The 24,763-nt window shown below is 39.6% G+C and overlaps 1 protein-coding gene and 1 pseudogene across 1 annotated transcript; both read left to right on the forward strand.

The window, feature by feature from the left end:
* The first annotated feature begins 2,095 nt into the window (after positions 1-2,095).
* LOC112605891 lies at positions 2,096-3,290 on the forward strand (annotated as a pseudogene).
* Positions 3,291-10,174: 6,884 nt separating this feature from the next.
* LOC112605564 (olfactory receptor 52L1) lies at positions 10,175-11,134 on the forward strand. Its single transcript, XM_025355139.1, has one exon. It carries the CDS (start codon positions 10,175-10,177, stop codon positions 11,132-11,134), a length of 960 nt encoding a protein of 319 aa, XP_025210924.1.
* Positions 11,135-24,763: the final 13,629 nt, after the last annotated feature.

Consider the following 24,763-nt stretch of genomic DNA (forward strand, 5'->3'; position numbering starts at 1 on the left):
CTATACCTTCATTATTGTCTATGACAGCTGTAGACTAGGAGACTCAGTGAGTTTATGTTATCAACTATAATTCACCCCTCCTAGAGAAGATTGCCATGGAAGCACCAGAAAAGATAGGGCCATTAATCCCAACTGCCTTGATTTCTCCCTGCTGGGCTTCCCATCTCAGTGCCCTTGCTCTCAGTGTTCTTTCCTGCTTCTCTGTCTGGGACAGAAAACCTTTTCCACTGCTCAAGCCACAATACTCCTCAGAAAACTTCAGACTGGGCATGGGGTCAATTTTAATCTTTTGTTCGTTGCCCCAGCAAAAGGAATATAATATCTAACAGGAAACAAAGCCAATGCCTCTAGAGAAATAGACTTATTTCTTTGGAATCTGGCCACAAGTAAGTCTGTATAGTCTGACTAACAGAATAAATAGGCTTTTATTTGGATGTATATCTGAAGCTGTAGTTGTTTCTAATTCCAATTCTACCTTTCGTCATCCTTTGTTAACAACATCTAGTTGTAGTTTCCAAATAAATCTTATATGAAAGAATGGTGCTCCTATTACCACATTTGGAAGTATCTAGAAATTTTGGAGTTCTTTACTGAATAGCCACATTGGTTCTTAAAAAAAAAAATGAAATAAAAACTTCACTGGTTTAAGGTAGAGGTAGGGGAAGAGTAATGTCTACTTTAAGACAAAGAAGCTGGGCTATAGGTTGCTGAAAAGTCCTAATCCCTGGTAGAGATTCTGTGAGGAGCTAAGCTAAGCTAACTGTGGATTTGTTGATCACCCCTGTTCTAAATGAGGTCTTCCCATTGTGAAATCAGAAAGACCAGTCTAATGTGTATGTATATATATATATATATATATATATATATATATATATATGTGTGTGTGTGTGTGTGTGTGTGTGTGTGTATGTATATAGAATATATATATATATATTCTTTCTCCCATTCATCTATTGATAGCATTAGGTTGATTCCATATGTTGCTATTGGAAACAGTGCTGCAGTAAACATGGGAGTATAGTTATCTCTTTGACATACTGATTTAATTTTCTGCTATAAAGGGAAACAAAATCCTGTCATGTGGTATGGTATGGATGAGTCTGGAGGACATTATATTAAGTGAAATATTAAGACAAAAAAAAAAAAAAACAAATACCACATGATCTCACTCAAATGAAGAATATGAAAAAGTTTTCTATAAAGTCTTAAACAGTAGAATGGTGGTTACCAGAGTCTGGATAGTTAAGTGGGAGGGAGGGATTGAGAGATGTTTGTCAAAAGATAAATAATTACAGTTAGATTAGAGGAGGCTGTTCGAGAAATCTATTGCACAGCATGGTGACTATAGTTAATGATGACATATTGTATTCTTGAAAAATGAAAAGATAGTGAACATTTAGTGGTGTTCTCCCTACACAAATGATAGCTATGTGAGGTAGTGCATATGCTAATTAGCTAGATTTAACTATTCCACACTGTATATATACTTTAAAACATGTTGTACACAATAAACACTTGAAATTTAATCTGTCAATTAAAAACATAATAAAAGAAATCCCCAAAAACTTTGATGGGTAGTATTGCAAAAGAAAATGAAAACTGTAATTTTGACCTGACCCAGAGATTGAACAAATTAAAAAAATTCCTGCATCCAATCCAACTCAAGAGACATGGTGCCATGTGACCAACACCAAGATTAAACTTGTATCCTAAGGAAAATAAAAGGAGAGTTTAGTTTCCCATAACTCTAGACCTCTGCTGTTCAATACAGTAGTTAAGAGCCATATGTGGCTATTGAGCCCTTGAGAAGTGGCCAGTTCAAATTGCAACATACTATAATTGTAAAGTGCACAACTGATTTTGAAGGCTTAGTACAAAAAGAATGAATAATACAAAATACCTCTTTCATACTTTAAAATATTGATTACATGTTAAAGTGGTTGTCAGCAAAGCCTGAGTCCTGTTCTCTCACTCTCCTACCTGCATAGCAGGAGTTTCACCTCTCACTCCACCTTCTCCACCAACTACCGGTCCCTGGGGTGAGTCCAACTGCCCAGCTACAGCACCCGGCAGATCAGCAGTGCAGCCAGCGTCTATGCAGGTGCTGGGGGCGGGGGTGGGGGGGCTCGGGTTCCCTGATCTCTACGTTCTGGTCCATCAGCTTCTAGGTGGCTTGAAGTCTGGGGGCCTGGCCACAGGGATGGCCAGGGGTCTGGCAGGAATGGGAGGCATCCAAGATGAGAAGGAGACCATGCAAGGCCTGAATGACTGCCGGGCCTCCTAGGTGGACAGAGTGAGGAGCCTGGAGACTGAGAATTGGAAGCTGGAGAGCAAAATCCAGGAGCATCTGGAGAGGAAGGGACCCTGGGTCAGAGACTGGGGGTGTTACTTCAAGACCTTTGAGTACCTAAGGGCTCAGATCTTCGCAAATACTGTGGACTATGCCCGCATAATTCTGCAGATCAAAAATGCCCATCTTGCAGCTGCTGACTTTAGAATCAAGTATGAGACAGAGCTGGTCATGTGCCAGTCTGCGGAGAGTGACTTCCATGGGCTCCACAAGGTCGTTGATAACACCAATGTCACTCAGCTGCAGTTGGAGACAGAGATCGAGGCTGTCAAGGAGGAGTTGCTCTTCATGAAGAACCACGAAGAGGAAGTAAAAGGCCTACAAGCCCAGATTGCCAGATCTGGGTTGACCATGGAGATAGATGCTCCCAAATCTCAGGACCGCGCCAAGATCATGGCAGACATTAGGTGCAATACGACGAGCTGGCTGGGAAGAACTGAGAGAAGCTGGACAAGTACTGGTTTCGCAGGTTGAGGGGAGCACCACAGTGGTCACACGCAGTCCGCTAAGGTCGGAGCTGCTGAGATGATGCTCATGGAACTGAGACATACAGTCCAGTCTTTGGAGATAGACCTGGACTGGATGAGAAATCTGAAAGCCAGCTTAGAGAACAGCCTGAGGGAGTTGGAGGCCTGGTATGCCCTGCAGATGGAGCAGCTCAACGGGATCCTGCTGCACCTGGAGTCAGAGCTGGCACAGACCTGAGCAGAGAGGCAGCGCTAGGCCCAGGAGTAGTAAGCCCTGCTGAACATCAAGGTCAAGCTGGAGGCTGAGATGGCCACCTACCGCCACCTGCTGGAAGACAATGAAGACTTCAATCTTGGTTGTTGCCTTGGACAGCCCCAACTCCATGCAAACCATCCAAAAGACTACCACCCGCCAGATAGTGGACGGCAAAGTGGTGTCTGAGACCAATGACACCAAAGTTCTGAGACATTAAGCCAGCAGAGGCAGATTACCGTTTAGGGAGCAGGAGGCCAATAAAAAGTTCAGAGTTTAAAAAAATATATTGGTTACATGTTAAAGTGATACTATTTCAGATATGCTAAGTAAAATAACATATTAAATTCAATTTTACATGTTTTCTTTCACTTTTTAAAGATAGCTACTAAAAATTTAAAATGACATGTGGTTTGCATTATATTAATATTTCTCTTATAGTCATTATAGGGCTGCTATAGAGTATAGGGAAAGTTATAACATATTAGGCAAAATGGAAGGGCCAGTTTGTGTCTTCCAACTTATAAATGTACCTTCATATATTTACACTTAATTCTCACCTTTGGGAAACAGGTTTTTACTTTCTCAGAAAACAGAGGAAAGCTGAGTCTAGGAAGGTCCAACACTCTTTAGGACAACTACCATTGTTGATGAAAAAAATGGGTGAGGGTGGACTTCCTCAGAGTGTAAAAAAGAGTATCATCTTTCCAGAGATGGCTGCATTTGCTTTTTAACAGGTCTCCCACCGTCTACTCTTGACCTCTTCTCATCCATTCTCATAGGATGATATTTTGTTAATGAGACTTTGATCATGTGTCAATCCTCTGCTTAAAATTCTTTATGGTGTTCCATGGCCTTTTAACACGGCCTAAAAGACCCAGCATGCTCTGGTTCCTGCTTAAACTCTAGGCTCAGTTCCTGAGTACTAAAATTGCAAATTTTAACAATCCTTTCAGGTCTTCAAAAATACCAGGGTCCCTTTCCTCCTGCTTCACAGGTTTGTATCCTCAGCCTATCCCCACACCTCCCTTCACTTTTAACCAATTCTTATGGGCACTAACTTGAATAGGGTGGGCTTTTCTGAACTCCCCAGACTGGGGAGGTCCTATGTACTTAATATATGTCATCCCATGACTAGTGAAAACCATTTTATCATATAGATATTTATAAACATCTAATAGACTATCTGGAATTGGTAGATACCTAATCTACCAATCTGCCATCTACTTATTTATTCCCAAGGAGAATGTGGCTACTAGGTGGAGTGGGAAGCATCGCTCCACGTAGTGGAGAAGCTCTGTTACTTCAGTGGGAAGCTGTTACTGGTTAACAGAGATGGGACCAAGGAAAAGATCTGCTTGGTGATGGAAAAATAAGATCGAGAAGGCCTCAGCCCATCTCATTGGGAACTTCCTGGGATGGACTGTTGGAGAAGCCCTATTTGTCCCACAGGCACCATGGCAATGGGGTTGAGGCCCCTGGGTTTGTCACAATCCTACAGAAGAGAGGCAAAATTCTCAACTCACCTGAGGCAGGCAGCATTTGTCTTTTTTCAGAAGCAGACTCTGAAGCAGAGATTTGCATGCAGGAAGTTTATCGAGAAACATACAGGAGAACAATGATTGTCCGGGAGTGAGAGGAGCAAAATGGGGCAGAAGAAGAAATTAAACTATGATTTAGTTGTCTCAAATGACTCAGTCAACCCAATGGGACCTCTCGAGCTAGGATGACTCTTCAGTGTTGTTTAAGATTAAAGAAAGAGAGTCAAGATTTTGTATTCTTATATCAGCCGTCACTGGGTGTGAACTGAGCTGGAGAAGGAAAAGTAACCTTTGGCGAAGGCTCTCTCTTTGGCCAAAGGGGAGTGACTTAGTTATGAACTTCCAGTAGCTGACACCCCCAGCATCTGAAAGAATGAGCACTTTGAACAACAGCATCCTCTAAATAATTTACTGGGATCCAAGATTGTTCTGTGAGAATGAGAAGTCTGAGCTCACAGAGCAATGTAAAAATTTCCCAGCTCACTGCATGAGGTTTCCTAGCACACTGTCAGGATGTACAGGCTTACGGGTAATGACCAACACTGCACAGACATGATCCATGTGGTTACGTGCAGGAGCCACTCCCTACTTGGCCTCTCTGCCCAATCACCCATCCCTGTGAGCTGTATGTATACTTAGCTCTGTGCCTTTCCAGCCAATCTGGGGACTAACTTGGGCTTTGTCCAGGTTGTCTATGAGTCCTCTGGGACCTGCCAATTGGTAATAACATCCTGCTTGCCCAGTGGTGCTCACAGTCACCATCACAGCCCTGGGAAAATATCAAGAATAAACTTTCTTTTCAGATGAAGATGACAGAAACAGTGACAAGTTGGTTCACAGGAATTCAGCAGTGGAAAATGAGGTCAGTTTCTGGGTCTATAGTTGGGGGAAGACTATTGCCAGCTGAATTCTGCCCTTCTCAGAGCCCTTGTGACAGGGGTTATTTCTCGGCTTGTCTAGTGTGGCTCTCCCAATACCTCTGGTCTGACACGTCTTAGTAGTCTTAAGCTTATTTCCCTCTGACTTAGAATAGTTGTTCTCTCCCGGCCTGACTCCTCAAATAAACTTTCTCCTCTTGGCTTCTACCATTTAGATGCTAGTGGATATGGAGGCTTTTCTGTGAAATGTGACCTGTCCCTTTCTCTTTAATCTCCTTCTTAACAGTGGTCTGGACTCTATGAGAGTGGGGGAAAGGGAGAGAAAAGAATATAGATGGAAAAGGATTAGGGGAGGGTTGAGAGTTAATCTGTGAGCCTACAGACACCTACCAATGTCTTTAAGCCTTCATGGTCAGCCTGAGGCATTCACAGGGCCATTTGGAATGGTCCTAGGTGGCATCCTCACCATATGTATTGTGCATGTAGATACAGCTGATTTGCTACCTCTACCCAAGTCTTGCCGGAGCCAGTACTCACGTTTCATAACTTTGGAAAATTTTAGCTGCACAGACCTCAAGGGATGCATTTGATGTCCCTTTGACATTCAGAGACCGCTGTGCAGCCATTCTGAATAGAAAATCCTCTTCATCATTGTTACCCACAAACTAGGGCAGGAGGTCGTCATGGTGATTGAACTGAAGACTTAGGGAGTTCCTGGGGCTGAGCAGGGAGGGCTGTAGTGGAACCTTCTTGAATTTTCCAGAAAACTCTTCATGAAAATTCCCAGACCTTCCAGAGTCTGAAAATTTTCTCCCTTTCCTAGTTCTTTCTGTGTTGTGGAGTCTCCCTCCAGGCTGATCCAAGACTTTAAAGGGCACATCATCAAAGAGAGCCCAGAGACCAGGAGGACACTGCCCTGTGCCAGGCTTACTTTATTATCCATGTTGTGAGTGGAGCTCTGCCTCCTAGTGTTTGATTTCTGTATCTTCCTCTTTTATTAGGTCATTATCATGGACCCACTCTTTCTGTGCCCTCCCTCCCCTACAGTTTCTGTAAGTTCTTGCCTCTTGTTTTTCTCCCACTATCATAGAGTTCAGGACACTGTTAAGAAGGAGATTGAGGAGAGAGGGCCTGATCATATCCCATAGATGGAGATTCTCTTCCTGCTAGAAGCAGTGCAGAGTGATTACTAGGGACCAAAGGAACCCTCTTATTACTGAACACATCCAGGATTTCACCACCTTCTCTTATGGCAGAGATTCAGCAGATCTCTTTCTGCCATGAAGCACCCAGAGCATCACTTAAGGTGAGGAATATTGAGGCTCAATCAGTGACCCCCTCAAAAGACACGCCACTGTTTGCTACATGATTCCTATGCTCACATTTAGCCTCTGCCTTATCACCTTCCTGTATTTCTCAGTCTTTTAAGACACTAATACACTTATTTATGTTTTAATCTAATCATATGAGTGTTTACTTATTCAGCCAACATTACTGATTACCGACTAGATTGAGGGTGCTTCTGGAGCTCACCCGGGGGTTGCTGAAATAAGTAATGCAGAGTCCCTGCTCTTTAAAGACTGACATGATGCCTGGCTTAGAGTGTGAGGTCTTAATGCAGGGACAAAGTGGTAAAGGCGTTATAATAGGAAAGAAAAGGAGATATGTCATACTACCTTACAGAATCTGAGCACAACTTCACAAAAGAAAGTTTGCTTGGATTGAATTAGATGAATAAGTACCAATTGAACAACATCTACTCTTTGGTAATTGTCCTCTGCTTTGTGGTTGAAGAACTAAATACAGCTTTGCCTTTAGGTTCCTGGGAATATTGCCTTTAGGTTCCTGGGAATAAAGTCCTTTCTGCTTTTCCTCTAAGAATCATAGAGGGACCTCCTGTTTAATAATAATTAATTACAATTTATTTAAAAAAAATTCGAGAGCTTTAAGAGTACAAGTGGTTTTGGTTACATGGATGAATTGTATAGTGATGAAGTCTGGGCTTTTAGTGTACCCATCACCTGAATAGTGTACATTGTGCTCAATAGGTGATTTTCTTTATGCCTTATCCACCTCCCATCCCCCCCTACTCTGAGTCAGAAATCAAGTTAAAATAAGTAAAAAAAATTAACATTTACTAAGCAGTTGTAGACTTTTACGCTAGGCTTACGAGTCATACAACACAAAGTAGAAGCAAGTTATACTCAGTTACATGTGTCTCTGCTTCTCTGCTTCACCCTCTGTAGTTTGGTTTTAGCCTCACTGCTCTGCTCACACTACTACTATTCATGTCTTGAGTGCCTTCCAGAAATGCACAACTGTTCTCTGACTTCTTAGCTAAAAAATGAGAAATAGGCTGAAGTGTGCAACAGAAGGAGGTAGGCAAAAAAGACAATGGACTTTCTACGTGGAATGTTAAGCACTGAAAGGTGAATTTTTGTAAGATAATGAGATTCCCCTGGATGTCTCAATAAAAATGTCGTTGTTATTTCAAGTTGACTCTAGAAGAAAAACAGAAAAGCCTGGGAGATATATGCCCACGTGGCATTTCAGACTTTATAGCTATCATATTCAGAGTTTTGGGGCAATATGATTGTCATCATTAATTTGTACAAAAAGCACTCTGAGTAATCTATAGATGCATTATCCACAAGAACTAAGTCATTCTTGACTTTTTAATCTTTACACGCACATGTGCACTACCATCCCAATAGAGAAAAATACAGTTATTTCAGACGACTACTCTCCTTTAAGGACAAACATACAGACATACACGTATCCAGTTTCAAGTTTTTTTCTTTTAGTATTTCAAGGGTGAATCCTATGGACAAAGTTAAACACAACATCTTGCTACTTCATGTTAACATGGGGTTGTCAAAGACACTGAATTGTTATCATGATGAGAGGTAAACATATCAAAAGTTTGAAAAAGAGAAGGAGAGTCATGGAGACAAAGAAGAAAAGAAAGAAGCCTGTGATCTAATTCTCAGTCATCTTCTATTGCTATCATTAAAATAATTATAACTATAATTTGTAGACTAATTTACATATCAAGACTTTACATACATTACTTAATTAATATTTACAATAAACCTGTAAGATTGATGTTATTTATAACATAAGGAAATCACGACTGAGAGAGTTTTAGTATCCTGCCAAGGTTTTATTCCTAGAATATGAAATGGACAAAATTTAAACTAAGTCTGTTTTCCTCCAGTGCCTTTATTTATCTCACTACATTGTGAAATGTTCACCATGCTGTCTTATAATTATAAAGTATAATAAGATATGTTTCTTTAAGAAAACAAACCGTTAAGACAATGATAGAATTTCTAGAGATATGTCAGAAAGTTATGGATAATAAAGGAAGATTACAAAGTGCTCTGAACATAATCAGTATTCATCTGACACAGGCAATGAGTCCTTTTAAGGGGCGACAGTGCACTTTGAATTTTGAAGGACCAATTCAGATAAAGGAATTTGAAGACAGATTCCACAAAAGGCATAAGTAAGCCTAGTGTATACATATAACTCCAAGAATGCAGGGATGATTAGTAAAATATATATGTAGAAATATATTAACTGTAAGACAAAAGTAATGCCCAAAAGATAACTTTTGATAAACTTTTATGCCAGTCTCAAAGTATGATTTTATTCCATGCATTAAATTCACCAAAGGATTTTAATCTTAGGAGTAATATGTGAGATCTGCATTTTAGAAAAAAATCCATGACTTCAGAGTTGAGAGTGAATTGGGAAGGTATTTATGGCAAAGGCAGAGAGATGTTATGAAATAGTCCAGGTGAGAGAAGTTGGGTGTGAACTAAGGCAGTGATATTGAGGGTTGAGAAGAAGGAGTGGATATGAGAGGGGTTAAAATGAAGTCAATGCGAATTGGTGAATGAATGAAAGGGGATGAGGATTATGAGCAAAGACAGGTTTCAAGTTTTTGGCTAGGGTTGTGTAGGTAGCTAGGGATGTAATTCAAAATTATTGCCAAAAAGTAAGTAAAACAAATTTGGGAAAAATAGGTGAATTAATCCAATGTTGAATACATTGAGGATGTGGTGTACAGATATTCATAAAGCAAATGGAAAAATGAATTTATATTTCAGAAGGATATTTGGGTAAAGAAACATAAATTTGGAAGAAATAAAAGTATATAAACAGTTAAAACCATGGGAATAAATGAAGTCAATTAAGAGATAATTACAGAGTAGGGAAGAAAGGAGAGGATGGATCCCTGGAATCAATGACATAATAACATAGAGAAAATGGTGGGACTGAGGCTACGGGGAGAATAACTCTAGAGTGCCATGTCATGGAAACAGAGGAAGACTATTTCAAAAACAACAGATTGATTTACAGTGGTCGTTAATGCCAAGAGGCTAATAAAAATAACTCTTTGAAGTTGACAGTTCCAAAATATAAGCAACTGATTAGTAGAGTTTAAGTATCTCTCCAAAAGCAACTTATGTTTACTCTTATCTCTAAACAAAACTAAGCTTGTATTAATTCAGACATGTGGATGTCTCACCTGTAAAACAATCATCTCCACCAAAGGAGATTTTCTTCCCTGTAGCTAACTTTATTCCCTTCGGTTGCAGGTAAAGTCACTTTATTCTTCTCATGATGGTGGCTGCCCAATTTGGACAATGTGATAATGTAGCAGGAATGCAGAAATCATGACTTTGGTTTCTTTTTTCTCTTTCCTCTCCAAACCGTTGAAAATACTCCTTATCAATTCAAGCTGGAGGCTACCCCAGCCTTCTTTTTTCCTGGTAGGGATTCCGGGTTTAGAGGAAAGCCAGCACTGGATCACACTGCCCCTGGGCATCTTTTACCTCCTTGCTCTAGTGGGCAATGTTACCATTCTCTTCATCATCTTGATGGACCCATCCTTACAGCAACCAATGTACCTCTTCCTGTCCATGCTAGCTGCCATTGACCTGGTTCTGGCCTCGTCCACTGCACCCAAAGCCCTTGCAGTGCTCCTAGTTCATGCCCATGAGATTGTGTACACCGTCTGCCTGATCCAGATGTTCTTCATCCATGCATTCTCCTCCATGGAGTCAGGGGTACTTGTGGCCATGGCTCTGGATCACTATGTAGCCATTTGTCACCCCTTGCACCATTCCACGATCCTGCATCCAGGAGTCATAGGGTGCATCGGAATGGCGGTGCTGGTGCAGGGATTACTAGTCCTCATCCCCTTCCCCATTCTGTTGCAAAAACTTATCTTCTGCCAAACCACCGTCATAGGCCATGCTTATTGTGAACATATGGCTATTGTAAAACTTGCCTGCTCAGAAACCACAGTCAACCGAGCTTATGGGCTGACTGTGGCCTTGCTTGTGATTGGGCTGGATGTCCTGGCCATTGGTGTTTCCTATGCCCACATCCTCCAGGCAGTGCTGAAGGTACCAGGGAGTGAGGCCCGCCTTAAGGCCTTTAGCACATGTGGATCTCATGTTTGTGTCATCCTGGTCTTCTATGTCCCTGGAATTTTCTCCTTCCTCACTCACCACTTTGGTCACCATGTACCCCATCATGTCCATGTTCTTCTGGCCACACTGTATCTCCTCATGCCACCTGCACTCAATCCTCTTGTCTATGGGGTGAAGACTCAGCAGATCCGCCAGTGAGTGCTCAGGGTGTTTACACAAAAGGATTGATCTGAACATATTCTCATTGTGTCCTTCAGAGGCTCCTTCTGAGGACATAGCCGGGAGCCTACGACTTGTGTAGATTACATGAATACAGACCATTTGCAGTGAGTAGTCCTTCTAGTCTTACTAGTGCCATGCTAAAGAACACCTACAGATACTTGGCTTATTGGGGTGTACCTGGACACCTGGATTTGTGAATATTTTTGCTGTGTTTTCTTTTGTTCTCAATTTCAACATTTCTCTACTCCTTGTGTCAGTAGGACTTGGGGATAGGAGAAATAGATGATAGCTCTGAATGTGTCATCTTTCTCACCTTTGCCCAGTGGTAGGCTGTGGTACACTGTCTGGAATTGTGCAGTTCCACCCTTTGGTTGTTTTTAGGTTTAGAGTTTCTTCAAAACCTCTAAGTTAGTGCTGGGACTCCCAGATCATTGGCTCCTGTTTACCAATAGGGTCTCTTCAAAGCAGCTGAGAAGGTCACAATGTAAGAAAATAGCATTTATTGCAATATGGATATTACTTATTTATTTAAAATAAACATAAGTGGAGAAGTTATGGTAATAGGTTCTAGGAATAATAAAATACAATTTCCATTTTCAAGGAAGAAATCTGTCTAGTAAATTTATTTTAAAAGATGTCTCTTTGTATTTTGTATTTTTAACTTATTTATATCAGTGCTTTGGATAAAGAAGGAATGAGACCAAGTACTGCATATATGTTTGTTTTATAAATATTCATTTAAAACCCCAAAAATAACCATATAATTATTAGCATCTAATAATTATAAAATGTGCTGGATTCCAGTGTAGGTAAACATAGCTATAATAAATAAAGCAATAAGTATAGTAGCAGTTATGGACACTTAAAAATTAGTTTCTCTTTTGGAAATAGGGCATGTGGAGTAGTGTCAATTAGATCTTCCATTTCTGTTAATAGGAACTGGGTGAAAAGTTAAAAGACGACTGCTACAATTGATATATTGCAACCTGTTTGTTGATGTTTCCCTAAGATCTAGCTTAATTATTTCTGTTCCTAGAAGGTGACACATTTTGTTTAGTCATGGAAGAAGTCAAGTCATTGCTACCTTGAGGTAAGATGCTCAGGTGATAAGATTTATTTTGGGATTTCATATTGGTAGGAGGGATAGAGTTAATAGTTGGTTTTTCTAGTTTCTCTTTTCATAGTAAATTTTACTCATAACTAATACTCTGTCTTAGAGGCTTAGTATTAGGCCTTTAACTTGGCCGTTGCAAGTAGATGAATTAGGGAGGACTGATATGAGCTGTTTTTATTGCAGGAGGAATTACGCATTCTAATCAGCTTGATTCCCAGTGTAGGGCTGAAACTCTGGTAAATTGTCCTAGAGAAACTCAGGCTATGATGTGTGACATCTATTGTACAAACTCTCTTAACCCTAGAGAGTCTAAGCTTCATTTTGGTAGGCTATAATAGGAAGTCATTTGCTTATCTTTCCATTTAGACCACTTGCTGATGCTTGCGGAGTGGATATGATAATAGGATCTCAGGCAGCTTTCTTGGACCACAAGACAGAAATGTGAACTGAAGATGGAAGGATAACAATACAGAAAAGCTTTGTTCCTGACACTGTCTGGGCCACCAACCATGACTTGAACCTGAAACGGAAATAAACCTGTATCTGGGTTAACCTACCATATGGGAATCTTTGTTGCAACAGACCAACCTACAGCCTAAAAAGTATACGTTTTTTATCTCAGATCTTCCAAGTGGGATATGTATTCTTTTGCCTGAAGTATATCTTTTAGAATTCCTGTTGTAAAGGTTTGCAGGTTTTTTTTGTTTTAAAATGTCTTTAATGCAGGGTTCTCTGGTACGTCATAATTAGGAAATATAAAGGGAACCAGAGGACAAAGAAGAGACTCTTAATTACCTTCTGTTAATTCTAAATCTTTGCAACTCTTCCTACTACCTTATTTCACCTGGACATGAGGCAATTTAATTTGAAAATTAAACTCCAAGCACAATTATCCAGCCATCTGAAAGACATCACAAAATCTCATAAATGGAACGTTTGTGGAATATAAAATGCAAAAAGAATGAGTGACTGTTTTCCAGGTTTCTCTCTAAAAAGCAGGTCATAGTCTCTTATACAGGTTAGGCTATGGTATTTAAATACAAAAAAAGAGAGCATTTACTACCATCCTTACATATCCATGAGGCAGGTCCTGAAACAGATTAGAACATGTTTTCTACTTTTGAAACACAATAACCCCATCCATTGCATCCATTGCTCCCAACAATCTCTGCCTAACTGTATTAGTGACCCTTCTTCCCATATGGAAAAGCAAAGCAAAGGAGAGGAGAAACCGGAGAGAAGAGAGATGTATTTACTCCCGTATGTCCCCCGTGTGGTGAGAGGAAGAAGAGCCTTCCTCTGTGGAAGTATAAAGTGCAGGGAATGAGTTTTGTTCTAATAGGCGGTATGAGGGAGGCTTCTTATCTTTTGAGTGAGGGAACTTTAGGCTTATTGCTAATGTCACATGGGGGCAAAAAGTCATGGGGAGCAGGGGCAGGAAATTTTTTTTTTTTTTTGGTGTGTGTGCAGGGTCATAGTCTCTTATCAATACAGAATTAAATTGGAAAACATTAACAATAAGATAGCATGAAAATAGTTAAATAATTGGAAACTAAACTAAATACATCTCAATAACCCATGGATCAAGTAGGAAATCACAGAGAAAGTTAGAAAATATTTCAAACTGATGGAAAAGTACGTATGGCAAAAGTTGTGAGATGCAACCAAAGAGAAAACAGAGAAAAATTTATACTTTAAATGCCTATATTAGAAAAGAGTAAAGTTGTAAAATCAACTACCTAAGTTGACAACTTAAGAATTTAGAAAAGGAACAATAAATTAATTCCAAGGTAAACAAGAGTAAGGTATTCATAGTGATGAGGGCAGAATAGAGAAGGGCCAAAATGGCCGACTAGACAGCCAGAAAGAGCTTCTCCCACCAAGAGACAAAACCATCAAGAATACTCACAACACTGTGAGCAGATCTTTGGAATGGAGAAATTGAGAGCGGACTGAGGGAGGACACAGACGCTGGGCTGAAAGAGGAGGAAGCTGGAAATCATGCACCAGGTCTCATTTCTGGCCTTGAGTGGCTCCTGGGGAAGGGGTGAATTGAATAGGCATGATGTGGACCACTCTCCATGTACCTCTGGAATCCTAGCTGCAAGGGACCCCACAACTCCCATGAGTATTTGAACTATCAGGGAGAACTGTTTGGAGACATGGAAGGAACAGGACTCCAGTCCATGTGGAGACCAGAGGGTTTGGCATGGGACTGGCTGCAGTAGAGCACAGTCAGAGACACCCATCCCCCAAGACTTGCCATGCTCCTCTAGGTGGCTTCGACCTTGTTGACTGTTGGACCTGTACAGAACAGGGATATCTTGCCTGTGGGACCAGGCAAGTCTGGTCTGAGTGCTGTGCTGTCTGCCAGCCTCTTTCAGGGTCCCAGCATGGCTGCACGTGCTTGCATCACAGCCTCAGTTGCCAAACCAAGGAGCTTCCCAGTGGCAACTGCCATAGCTCCTTCACTAGCAGACTCCACCTAATTGTCAGAGAGCTTTGGCAGAAGCCCCCCCACCCCTGCTGGCATGTACTCACCTGCCCCCTGCCCCCACTGCTTTGCTAGAGTCATGAAGACATTGACACCCTACCATCACCAATGCACACACATATACACAAACCTCAATGTCACCCTACCCCTGCCAATGCACACGTATGCATGGACCCCACCATGCCATTAAACTACCACTGTCATTGCATTGTCACTGCCACCATGCCACCACTCTGCCACTGCCAGCACATGTGCTGCCCTGACACTGCCTTAGCAAACATGCAAGTGAGAACTCTCCTGCCTCTTCCCTGATGAAGCACTTTTGGCAGCACCCTCCATTGGACTGTGAACACTTTGGGTCCTCTAGTGCAGTAGGTGCTTAACTTAGAGGGGCCAGAGAACAAAGCCATGGGCCTTGTTGCAGCCCCTCTGGGTTACAGCACACAACCCAGGAGTGCTGAGTTGAGCTGTGGCCCCCTGAAAATATCTATACATGAAGACAGTTGATTGAATCCAATTTGCACCACAGTGAAGCCCTTAGGGGCACCAAAGAATATAAAAGCAAAAAGCCTCATCCTAAGGACAAATTCAAATATTAAAGGAACATCGCCAACACAGATGAGGAAAAACCAGCATAAGAACTCTGTCAACTCAAAAAGACAGAGTATCTTCTTACCTCCAAATGACCACCTGGTTCCCAGCAATGGTTCTCAACCAGGCTGAGATGGCTGAAATCTCAGACATAGAATTCAGAATCTGGATGGCAACAAAAATGATAGAGATTCAGGAGAAAGTTGAAACCCACTCCAAGGAATCTAAGGAATCCAGTAAAATGATAGAAGAGCTGAAAGACAAATAGCCATTTTAAGAAATAACCAAACTGTTTTGATAGAGCTGAAAAACTCACTACAGGAATTTTGTAATACAATTAGAAATACTAACAGCAGAATAGACAAACTAAGGAAATAATCTCAGAGCTTGAAGATTACTCTTTGAATCAATTCATTCAGACAAAAATAAGAAAAAAGAATAAAAAGAATAAACACAACTTTTATTAAATATGCAATTATGTTAAGAGACCAAACCTATGACTGATTTACATGCCTGGAAGAGAGGGAGAGGGAGCAAGCAACTTGGAAAACACATTTGAAAATATTCTCCATGAAAATTTCTCCTACTTCAGTAGAGAGGTTGACATTCAAATTCAGGAAATGCAGAGAACCCCATCTACAAGATGACTATCCTCAAGACACACAGTCATCAGATTCTCCAAGGTTTTCATGAAATAAAATGTATTAAAGGCAGCTAGAAAGAAGGGGCAGACCACTTACAAAAGGAAGCCCACCAGATTAACCATGAACCTTTCAGCAAAAACATCACAAACCAAAAGAGACTGGGGACCTATTATCACTATCCTTAAAGAAAAGAAATTCCAATCAAGAACTTCACATCCAGCTAAACTAAGCTTCATAAGTGAAGAAGAAATAAAATCCTTTTAAGACAAGCAAATGATAAGGAAATTTTTTAGCAGCAGACCTGCCTTACAAGAGGTCCTTAAGGAAGTGCTAAGCATGGAAATGAAAGACTGTTGCTGACCACCACTAAAACACACTTAAGTACGTATACTATTGGCACTATAAAGCAAGTACACAATCAAGTCTACATAACAACCAACTAAAAACACGACAGGATCAAATCTGCATATATTAATATTAACCTTGAGAATAAATGGGGTAAAAACCCTACTTAAAATGTTCAAATTTGTAAATTGGATAAAGAAGCAAGACCCAACTCCATGCTGTCTTCAAGAGCCTGTCTCACATGCAATGACATCCATAGGCTCAAAGCAAAGGAATGGAGAAAAATCTGCCAAGCAAATGGAACACAAAAAGGGCAAGTGTTGCTATTTTTATTTCACACAGAACTGACTTTAAACCAACAGGGATCAATGAGGACAAAGATGGGCATTACATAATGATAAAGAGTTCAATTCATTGAGAAGACTCAACTATCCTAAATATGTAGGCAGCCAACACTGAGCATTCATAAAAGAAGTCCTTAGAGTCCTACAAAGAGACTTAGATAATCACATAATAGTAATGGGAGACTTCAATACCTCGTTGATAGTATCATACAGATGATTGAGGCAGAAAACTAGCAAAGATCTTCAGGACCTAAACTCAGCACTTGAATAAATGGACCTAAGAGACATCTACAGAACACTCCACCCAACATCCACAGAGTATACATTCTGCCACTCTGCACAGGGTACTAATCTAAAATCAATAACATGCTCACCTATAACCAATTCTCAATAAATTCAACAAAATTGAAATTATACCAACTACATTCTCAGATAACAGCACAACAAAAATAGAAGTCAATACCAAGAAAATCTCTCAAAACCATACAATTACATGGAAAGTAAACAGTCTGTTCCCAAATGATTTGGGGTAAATAATGCAATTAAGGCAGAAATCAATAAATTATTTGAAACTGATGAGAACAGAGATACAACATATGAGAATCTCTGGGACACAGCTAAAGCAATGTCAAGAGGAAGGCATATAGTGCCAAATGATCACATCAAAAGTTTAACAACCTAACTTCACACCTAGAGGAACTAGAAAAACAAGAAGAAAACTCCAAAACTAGTAGAAGAAAAGAAATAACCCAAACCAGAGGTAAACTGAATGAATTTGAGATGCAAAAAACTATACAAAAGATCAATGAAACCAAAACGTTGTTCTGTGAAGGAAAAATTAAGATTGATAAATCACTAGCTAGGCTAATAATAACAAAAGGGAGTATCCAAATAAACACAATCAGAAATGACAAAGAGGACGCTACTACTGACTCCACAAAAATACAGAAAATCTTCAGAGACTATTATGAACATCTCTACAGACACAAATGATAAAATCTAGAAAAAATGGATAAATTCCTGGAACATACGACCTTCCAAGATTAAATGAGGAAGAAATTGAAACCCTGTACAGACCAGTATTGAGTTCCAAATTTGACTCAGTCATAAAAATACCCTAACAATCAGAAAAAGCCCTGGATCATATGGATTCACAAGTGAATTCTTCAAGATGTGTAAAGAAGAGTTGGTACCAATCCCACTGAAACTATTCCAAAGAATTGAGAAGGAGGGACTTCCCAATTTATTCTATGAGACCAGCATCATTTTGATACCAAAATCTGGCAGAGACACAATTAAAAAAGAAAACTTCAGGCCAATATCCCTAATGAACATAGACGTAAAAATCCTAAAAAACAAACAAACAAACAAACAAACAAAACTAGCAAACTAAATCCAGTAGCACATCAAAAAGCTAATCCACCATGATCAGATAGGGTTTATTTCTGTGATGCAAAGTTGGTTCAGCATATACAAATCAATAAATGGGGTTCATCTCATAAACAGAACGAAAACCAAAACTATGTAATCATCTGAATAGACACAGAAAAGTCTTCTGATAACATTCAACATCCCTTCATGTTAAAAACCCACAACAAACTAGGCATCCAAGGAACATCCTTCACAATAATAAAAGCCGCCTATGACTAACCCACACCCGACATCATACTGAATGAGCAAAAGCTGGAAGCACTCCCCTTGACAACTGGAACAAGAAAAGAATGCCCACTCTCAACACTCCTATTCAGCATACTACTCGAATTCCTGGACAGAGCAATCAGGCAAGAAAAAGAAAGAAAAGGCATCCAAATAGGAAGAGACGAAGTGAAAGTATCTCTCTCCACAGAAGATATTCTTCTAAATCTAGAAAACCCCATGCTTTCTGCCTAAAGGCCCCTAAATCTGATTTTAAAAAAACTTCAGCAAATTCCAGGACACAAAATCAGTGTACAAAAATCAGTAGCATTCCTATACACACCAATACTATCCAAGCTGAGAACCAAGTCAACAATGCAATCCCATTACAATAGCCACAAAAAATTAAAAACCTAGAAATACAGATAACCAGGGAGATAAAATATCTCTATAACCAGAATTACAAAACACTGCTGAAAGAAATTAGAGACAATATAAAAAAATGGGAAAACATTCCATGCTCATGGATAGAAAGAATTAATATTGTTAAAATATTCCCCATACTGCCCAAAGCAATTTAGAGATTCAATACTATTCCTATCAAGCTACTAATGACATTTTTCACAGAATTAGAAAAAATTATTGTAAAATTCATATGGAACCAAAAAGAGCCTGAATAGCCAAGGCACAAAGAACAAAGCTGTAAACAATACATTACCCAACTTCAAACTGTACTACAGGGCTATGGCAACCAAAAAACATAGTACTGGTACAAAAACAGACACACAAACCTATGGAAAAGATTACAGAACCCAGAAATAATGCTGCACACCTGCAATATTTTATCTTCAACAAAGTCAACAATAACAAGCAATGGGGAAAAGACTCCCTATTCAATAAATGATGCTGGGATATCTGGCTGCCATATGCAGAAGATTGAAACTGGACACCTTCCTATCACCATAAAAAACATCAACTCAAGATGAATTAAAGACTTAAATGTAAAACTTAAATCTATAAAAGCCTATAAGAAAATCTAGGAAATATCATTCTGGATATAGGCCCTGAAAAATATTTTATGATGAAGACTCCAAAAGAAATTGCAACAAAAACAAAGATAGACAAGTGGGACCTTGTTAAACAAAAGAACTTTGCACAGCAAAATAAATTATCAATACAGTAAACAGATAACTTATACAATAGGATAAGATATTTGCAAACTATGCATCTGACTAAGGTCTAATATCAAGAATCCATAAGAAACTTAAATGAATCAACAAGAAAACCCCAAACAACCCTATTAAAAAATGAGCAAATGGCATGAACAGACACTTCTCAAAAGAAGACATGCCTGTGGTCAGCAAGCATATGAAAAAATACTCAACACCACTAACCATTAAAGAAGTGAAAATCAAAACCACAAGGAGATACCATTTTATAGCAGTCAAATGGCTATTATTAAAAAGCCAAAAAGTAACAGATGCTGGCAAGATACCAGAGCAACAGGAACACTTATACACTGCTGGTGGTAATGTAAATTAGTTCAGCCACTGTGGAAAGCAGTCTGGAGATTTCTCAAAGAACTAACTATGGAACTACAATTTGACTCAGAAATCCTGTTACTGGGTATATATCCAAATGAATATGTATAGTTCTATGACAAAGACACATGCATTTGAATGTTCATTGGAGCACTATTCACAACAGCAATGACATGGAATCAACTTACATGCCCATCAGTGGTGGGCTGGATAAGGAAAATGTGTTACATATACACCATGGAATACTACACAACCATAAATGTGAAATCATGTCCTTTGCAGCAACATGGATGCAGTAGGAGACCATTGTCCTTAATGAGTGAATGCAGGAACAGAAAACCAAATACCACATGTACAAGCAGGAATGAATATTGAATACAGATGAACACAAAGAAGGGAAAAATAGACACTGGGGCCTACTTGACGGTGGTGGGTGGGAGAAGGGTGAGGGTCAAAAAACTATCTACAGGGTCTTATGCTCATTACCTGGATGACTAAATTATCCATACACCAAACCCCTACAACATGCAATTTATCCACATAAGAAACTTGCATATGTATACCCCATGAGCCTAAAATATAAGGTGAAAAAAAAAAAAGACAAGAGAAGAGTCAATAAAATAGAAAACAGAAACAATAGAGAAAAGTTAACCAATCTTGGTACTGGTTTTTTTTTGAAAAGATTGATAAAATTAATAAGGCCTGAGTAAGAGCTATGAAGGAAAAAGAATCACAAATAATCAAAATGATGATTGAACAAGTGTTACTACTACAGATTATACTAGATATTAGAAGGATAGTAAAATAAGTGTTACAAATAACTCCAAGCCAATAAAATACCGATTTATTTTGTAGATTTTAGGATGCAAAAGGTATGTGAATTCCAGCCACCAAACACCACAAGGAAAGAGTTGTGACTGGAAATTCTCAAAAGATAACTTTTCCTCCCATTTTCCCTTTCCCTTCGTCTTTCATTTTCCCTCTTTTCTTTTACCCCTTCCTATTTCCCTTCTGTTCTCTTCCCTTTACTTCCTATTCCTTCTCTTTCCTTACAGTTTCTTTTCTTTTTTCTTCTAATCCTTTTTCCTTCTTCCTTCCCTGTTTTCATTCTTTCCCTCTTTTCTTTCTCCCTTGCTCCTTCCTTCTCTCCCTTTTCCTCTCCCTCTCCAAGTTCCTTTCCTCCTGCTCCTAGAGCCAAGTCCAAGACAACAGCTATCTCTACCGCCTTCCTTTCTGGAACTGCCCCCTTCCCACTCACTAAGAATGTCTTCTTTCACAAGTGCTGGCCTTAAGAGGCTGTCTGATATGAACTGTTAGTAGGCCCAGGCCCCAGACTTTGTATTTTATCTCCAGAATATATGATCTGGACTCTTTCTTTATACTGATAACAGTATACTGAGAAAAAAAATACATATTAGTGGAGTAAACAGGCATTAGAGGTAGAATTTTATATTTTACAGTTGGTGCCCAGTAGGAGAAAAGTCTGAGGAGTATATGAGGAGTAATCACCCTAAAGAAAAGATGAGGACACCAAGGAATCAGTTTCATATAAAATAGTGCAACTGATAATAACTAACTCATATAGTGTTTACTATAAGCTCAGCACTGTTCTAAGTGCTATTTATATGTTGACTGTTTTAATCTTCACAAACATTCTACAAAATAGGTCCTATTACTATCGTCATGTTAAATGTGAAAACTGAGACCCAGAGAGGTAAAGTGATTTGTCCAAAGTACCATGGCTAGTAAGTGATGGTGCTAGGATTTTCACCCAGACAGCCTACAGTCCTCACCATAGATCCTTGTTCTCCACCTGTCTGTCATTCTACACAAACTGCTGGTAATTTGCATTATTGGGATGCCATTCCATGCTACGTTTAATGTTCCATTTTGCCTTGGAAAGTTAGTTATCCACATTCTCATCAATATATGAATAACTGAATCCTAGCATCTCATGTTAAGTGTCTATTCTTGAGTACCCTTCTGGTACTAACTACTGTACTGTTTACAATATGAGCAGGAAACAGCATAAGAAAAGGATTTCACTGACAAGAGTTTAATAAAGAGGCTGGGTGTGGTGTCTCATGCCTGTAATCCTAGCACTCTGAGAGGCCGAGGCAGGCGGATCAAGAGGTCAGGAGTTAGAGACCAGCCTGGCCAACATGGTGAAACCCCGTTTCTACTAAAAATGCAAAAATTAGCCAGGCATGGTGGTGGGTGCCTGTAATCCCAGCTACTTGGGAGGCTGAGGCAGGAGAATTGCTTGAAACCAGGAGATGGTGGATGTAGTAAGCTGAGATCATGCCACTGCACACCAGCCTGGGTGACACAGCAAGACTCAGTCTCAAAAAAAAAAAAAAAAAAAAAAAGAGTGTAATAAAGAGACTATTTATAGGGGTCTTGGCAGGGTCCAGAGAATCAATGAGAAGCATGTAGGAGATAGCAACAGCAGGAACTCACTACCAGCCCCAGCCCTGAAGGGCAAGGAGAGGCAGTAACTTTCCTCAAACTTAATAAGCACTGGAGCTTTGGAAGAGATGCCTCCCAATAGGACCTCTGGCTACAAAGAAACAGCCACTAACAGAACCGTATCAAAGCAAAAGTTAGGAATAATAATAAATGCCCAACCTTGTCCTTCCATATTTTGATCTCCTTCAGGTGGCTACTATTATCTGAACTGGAAGCCAGGAAGTCATTTCAGAAAGCTCAGTTGAACTAGGCCATAGAGATCAGCCTGCTCAACCACAAAATAGGTCAAAGAACACAAGAGATTTGTGGTGAGGTAGAAAATTAAGAACATACTGTATTAAACCCAACTGTTTGCCTTCTCTGTGGTTGGACCTAGGAGGTGAAGGAAAAAAAAAATCAACTGACTGGTTTCACTTTAACTTCATAATCACCACCCCAAGAGACATTCAACAATGACTATGGCAGGAATAATCATTCACTGAAAAAAAGTGGTTCTAAATACACTGGAGAAGTAAGGAGGAGACGGAGAATATATGATCTTGAATTAATTCGATAAAAATATGTTGATTCTTATTGATTTGCGAATGTTGAACCAGCCTTGCATCCCAGGGATGAAACCCACTTGATCATGGTGGATAAGCTTTTTGATGTGCTGCTGAATCCGGTTTGCCAGTATTTTATTGAGGATTTTTGCATCGATGTTCATCAGGGATATTGGTCTAAAATTCTTTTTTTGTTGTGTCTCTGCCAGGCTTTGGTATCAGGATGATGTTGGCCTCATAAAATGAGTTAGGGAGGATTCCCTCTTTTTCTATTGATTGGAATAGTTTCAGAAGGAATGGTACCAGCTCCTCCTTGTATCTCTGGTAGAATTCAGCTGTGAATCCATCTGGTCCTGGACTTTTTTTGGTTGGTAGGCTATTAATTATTGCCTGAATTTCAGAGCCTGCTATTGGTCTATTCAGGGATTCAACTTCTTCCTGGTTTAGTCTTGGAAGAGTGTAAGTGTCCAGGAAATTATCCATTATTTCTAGATTTTCTAGTTTATTTGCATAGAGGTGTTTCTGGCTAGGGTAATCAGGCAAGAGAAAGAAATCAAGGGTACTCAGTTAGGAAAAGAAGAAGTCAAATTGTCCCTGTTTGCAGATGACATGATTGTATATTTAGAAAACCCCATTGTCTCAGCCCAAAATCTCCTTAAGCTGATAAGCAACTTCAGCAAAGTCTCAGGATACAAAATTAATGTGCAAAAATCACAAGCATTCTTATACACCAGTAACAGACAAACAGAGAGCCAAATCATGAATGAACTTCCATTCACAATTGCTTCAAAGAGAATAAAATATCTAGGAATCCAACTTACAAGGGATGTAAAGGACCTCTTCAAGGAGAACTACAAACCACTGCTCAATGAAATAAAAGAGGACACAAACAAATGGAAGAACATACCATGCTCATGGATAGGAAGAATCAATATCGTGAAAATGGCCATACTGCCCAAGGTTAGTTATAGATTCAATGCCATCCCCATCAAGCTACCAATGAGTTTCTTCACAGAATTGGAAAGAACTGCTTTAAAGTTCATATGGAACCAAAAAAGAGCCTGCATCTCCAAGACAATCCTAAGTCAAAAGAACAAAGCTGGAGGCATCATGCTACCTGACTTCAAACTGTACTACAAGGCTACAGTAACCAAAACAGCATGGTACTGGTACCAAAACAGAGATATAGACCAATGGAACAGAACAGAGTCCTCAGAAATAATACCACACATCTACAGCCAACTGATCTTTGACAAACCTGAGAGAAACAAGAAATGGGGAAAGGATTCCCTATTTAATAAATGATGCTGGGAAAATTGGTTAGCCATAAGTAGAAAGCTGAAACTGGATCCTTTCCTTACTCCTTGTATGAAAATTAATTCAAGATGGATTAGAGACTTAAATGTTAGACCTAATACCATAAAAATCCTGGAAGAAAACCTAGGTAGTACCATTCAGGACATAGGCATGGGCAAAGACTTCATGTCTAAAATACCAAAAGCAACAGCAGCAAAAGCCAAAATTGACAAATGGGATCTAATTAAACTAAAGAGCTTCTGCACAGCAAAAGAAACTACCATCAGAGTGAACACGCAAACTACAGTATGGGAGAAAATTTTTGCAACCTACTCATCAGACAAAGGGCTAAATATCCAGAACCTACAAAGAACTCAAACAAATTTACAAGAAAAAAACAAACAACCCCATCAAAAAGTGGGCAAAGGATATAAACAGACATTTCTCAAAAGAAGACATTCATACAGCCAACAGACACATGAAAAAATGCTCATCATCACTGGCCATCAGAGAAATGCAAATCAAAACCACAATGAGATACCATCTCACACCAGTTAGAATGGCAATCATTCAAAAGTCAGGAAACAACA

This window comes from Theropithecus gelada, chromosome 14, assembly GCF_003255815.1.
Source record: "Theropithecus gelada isolate Dixy chromosome 14, Tgel_1.0, whole genome shotgun sequence".
Classification (NCBI taxonomy): domain Eukaryota; kingdom Metazoa; phylum Chordata; class Mammalia; order Primates; family Cercopithecidae; genus Theropithecus; species Theropithecus gelada.

Excerpts from the sequence above, each read along its gene's own strand:
- LOC112605564 (XM_025355139.1), top strand. The coding sequence starts at position 10,175 with ATGACTTTGGTTTCTTTTTTCTCTTTCCTCTCCAAACCGTTGAAAATA.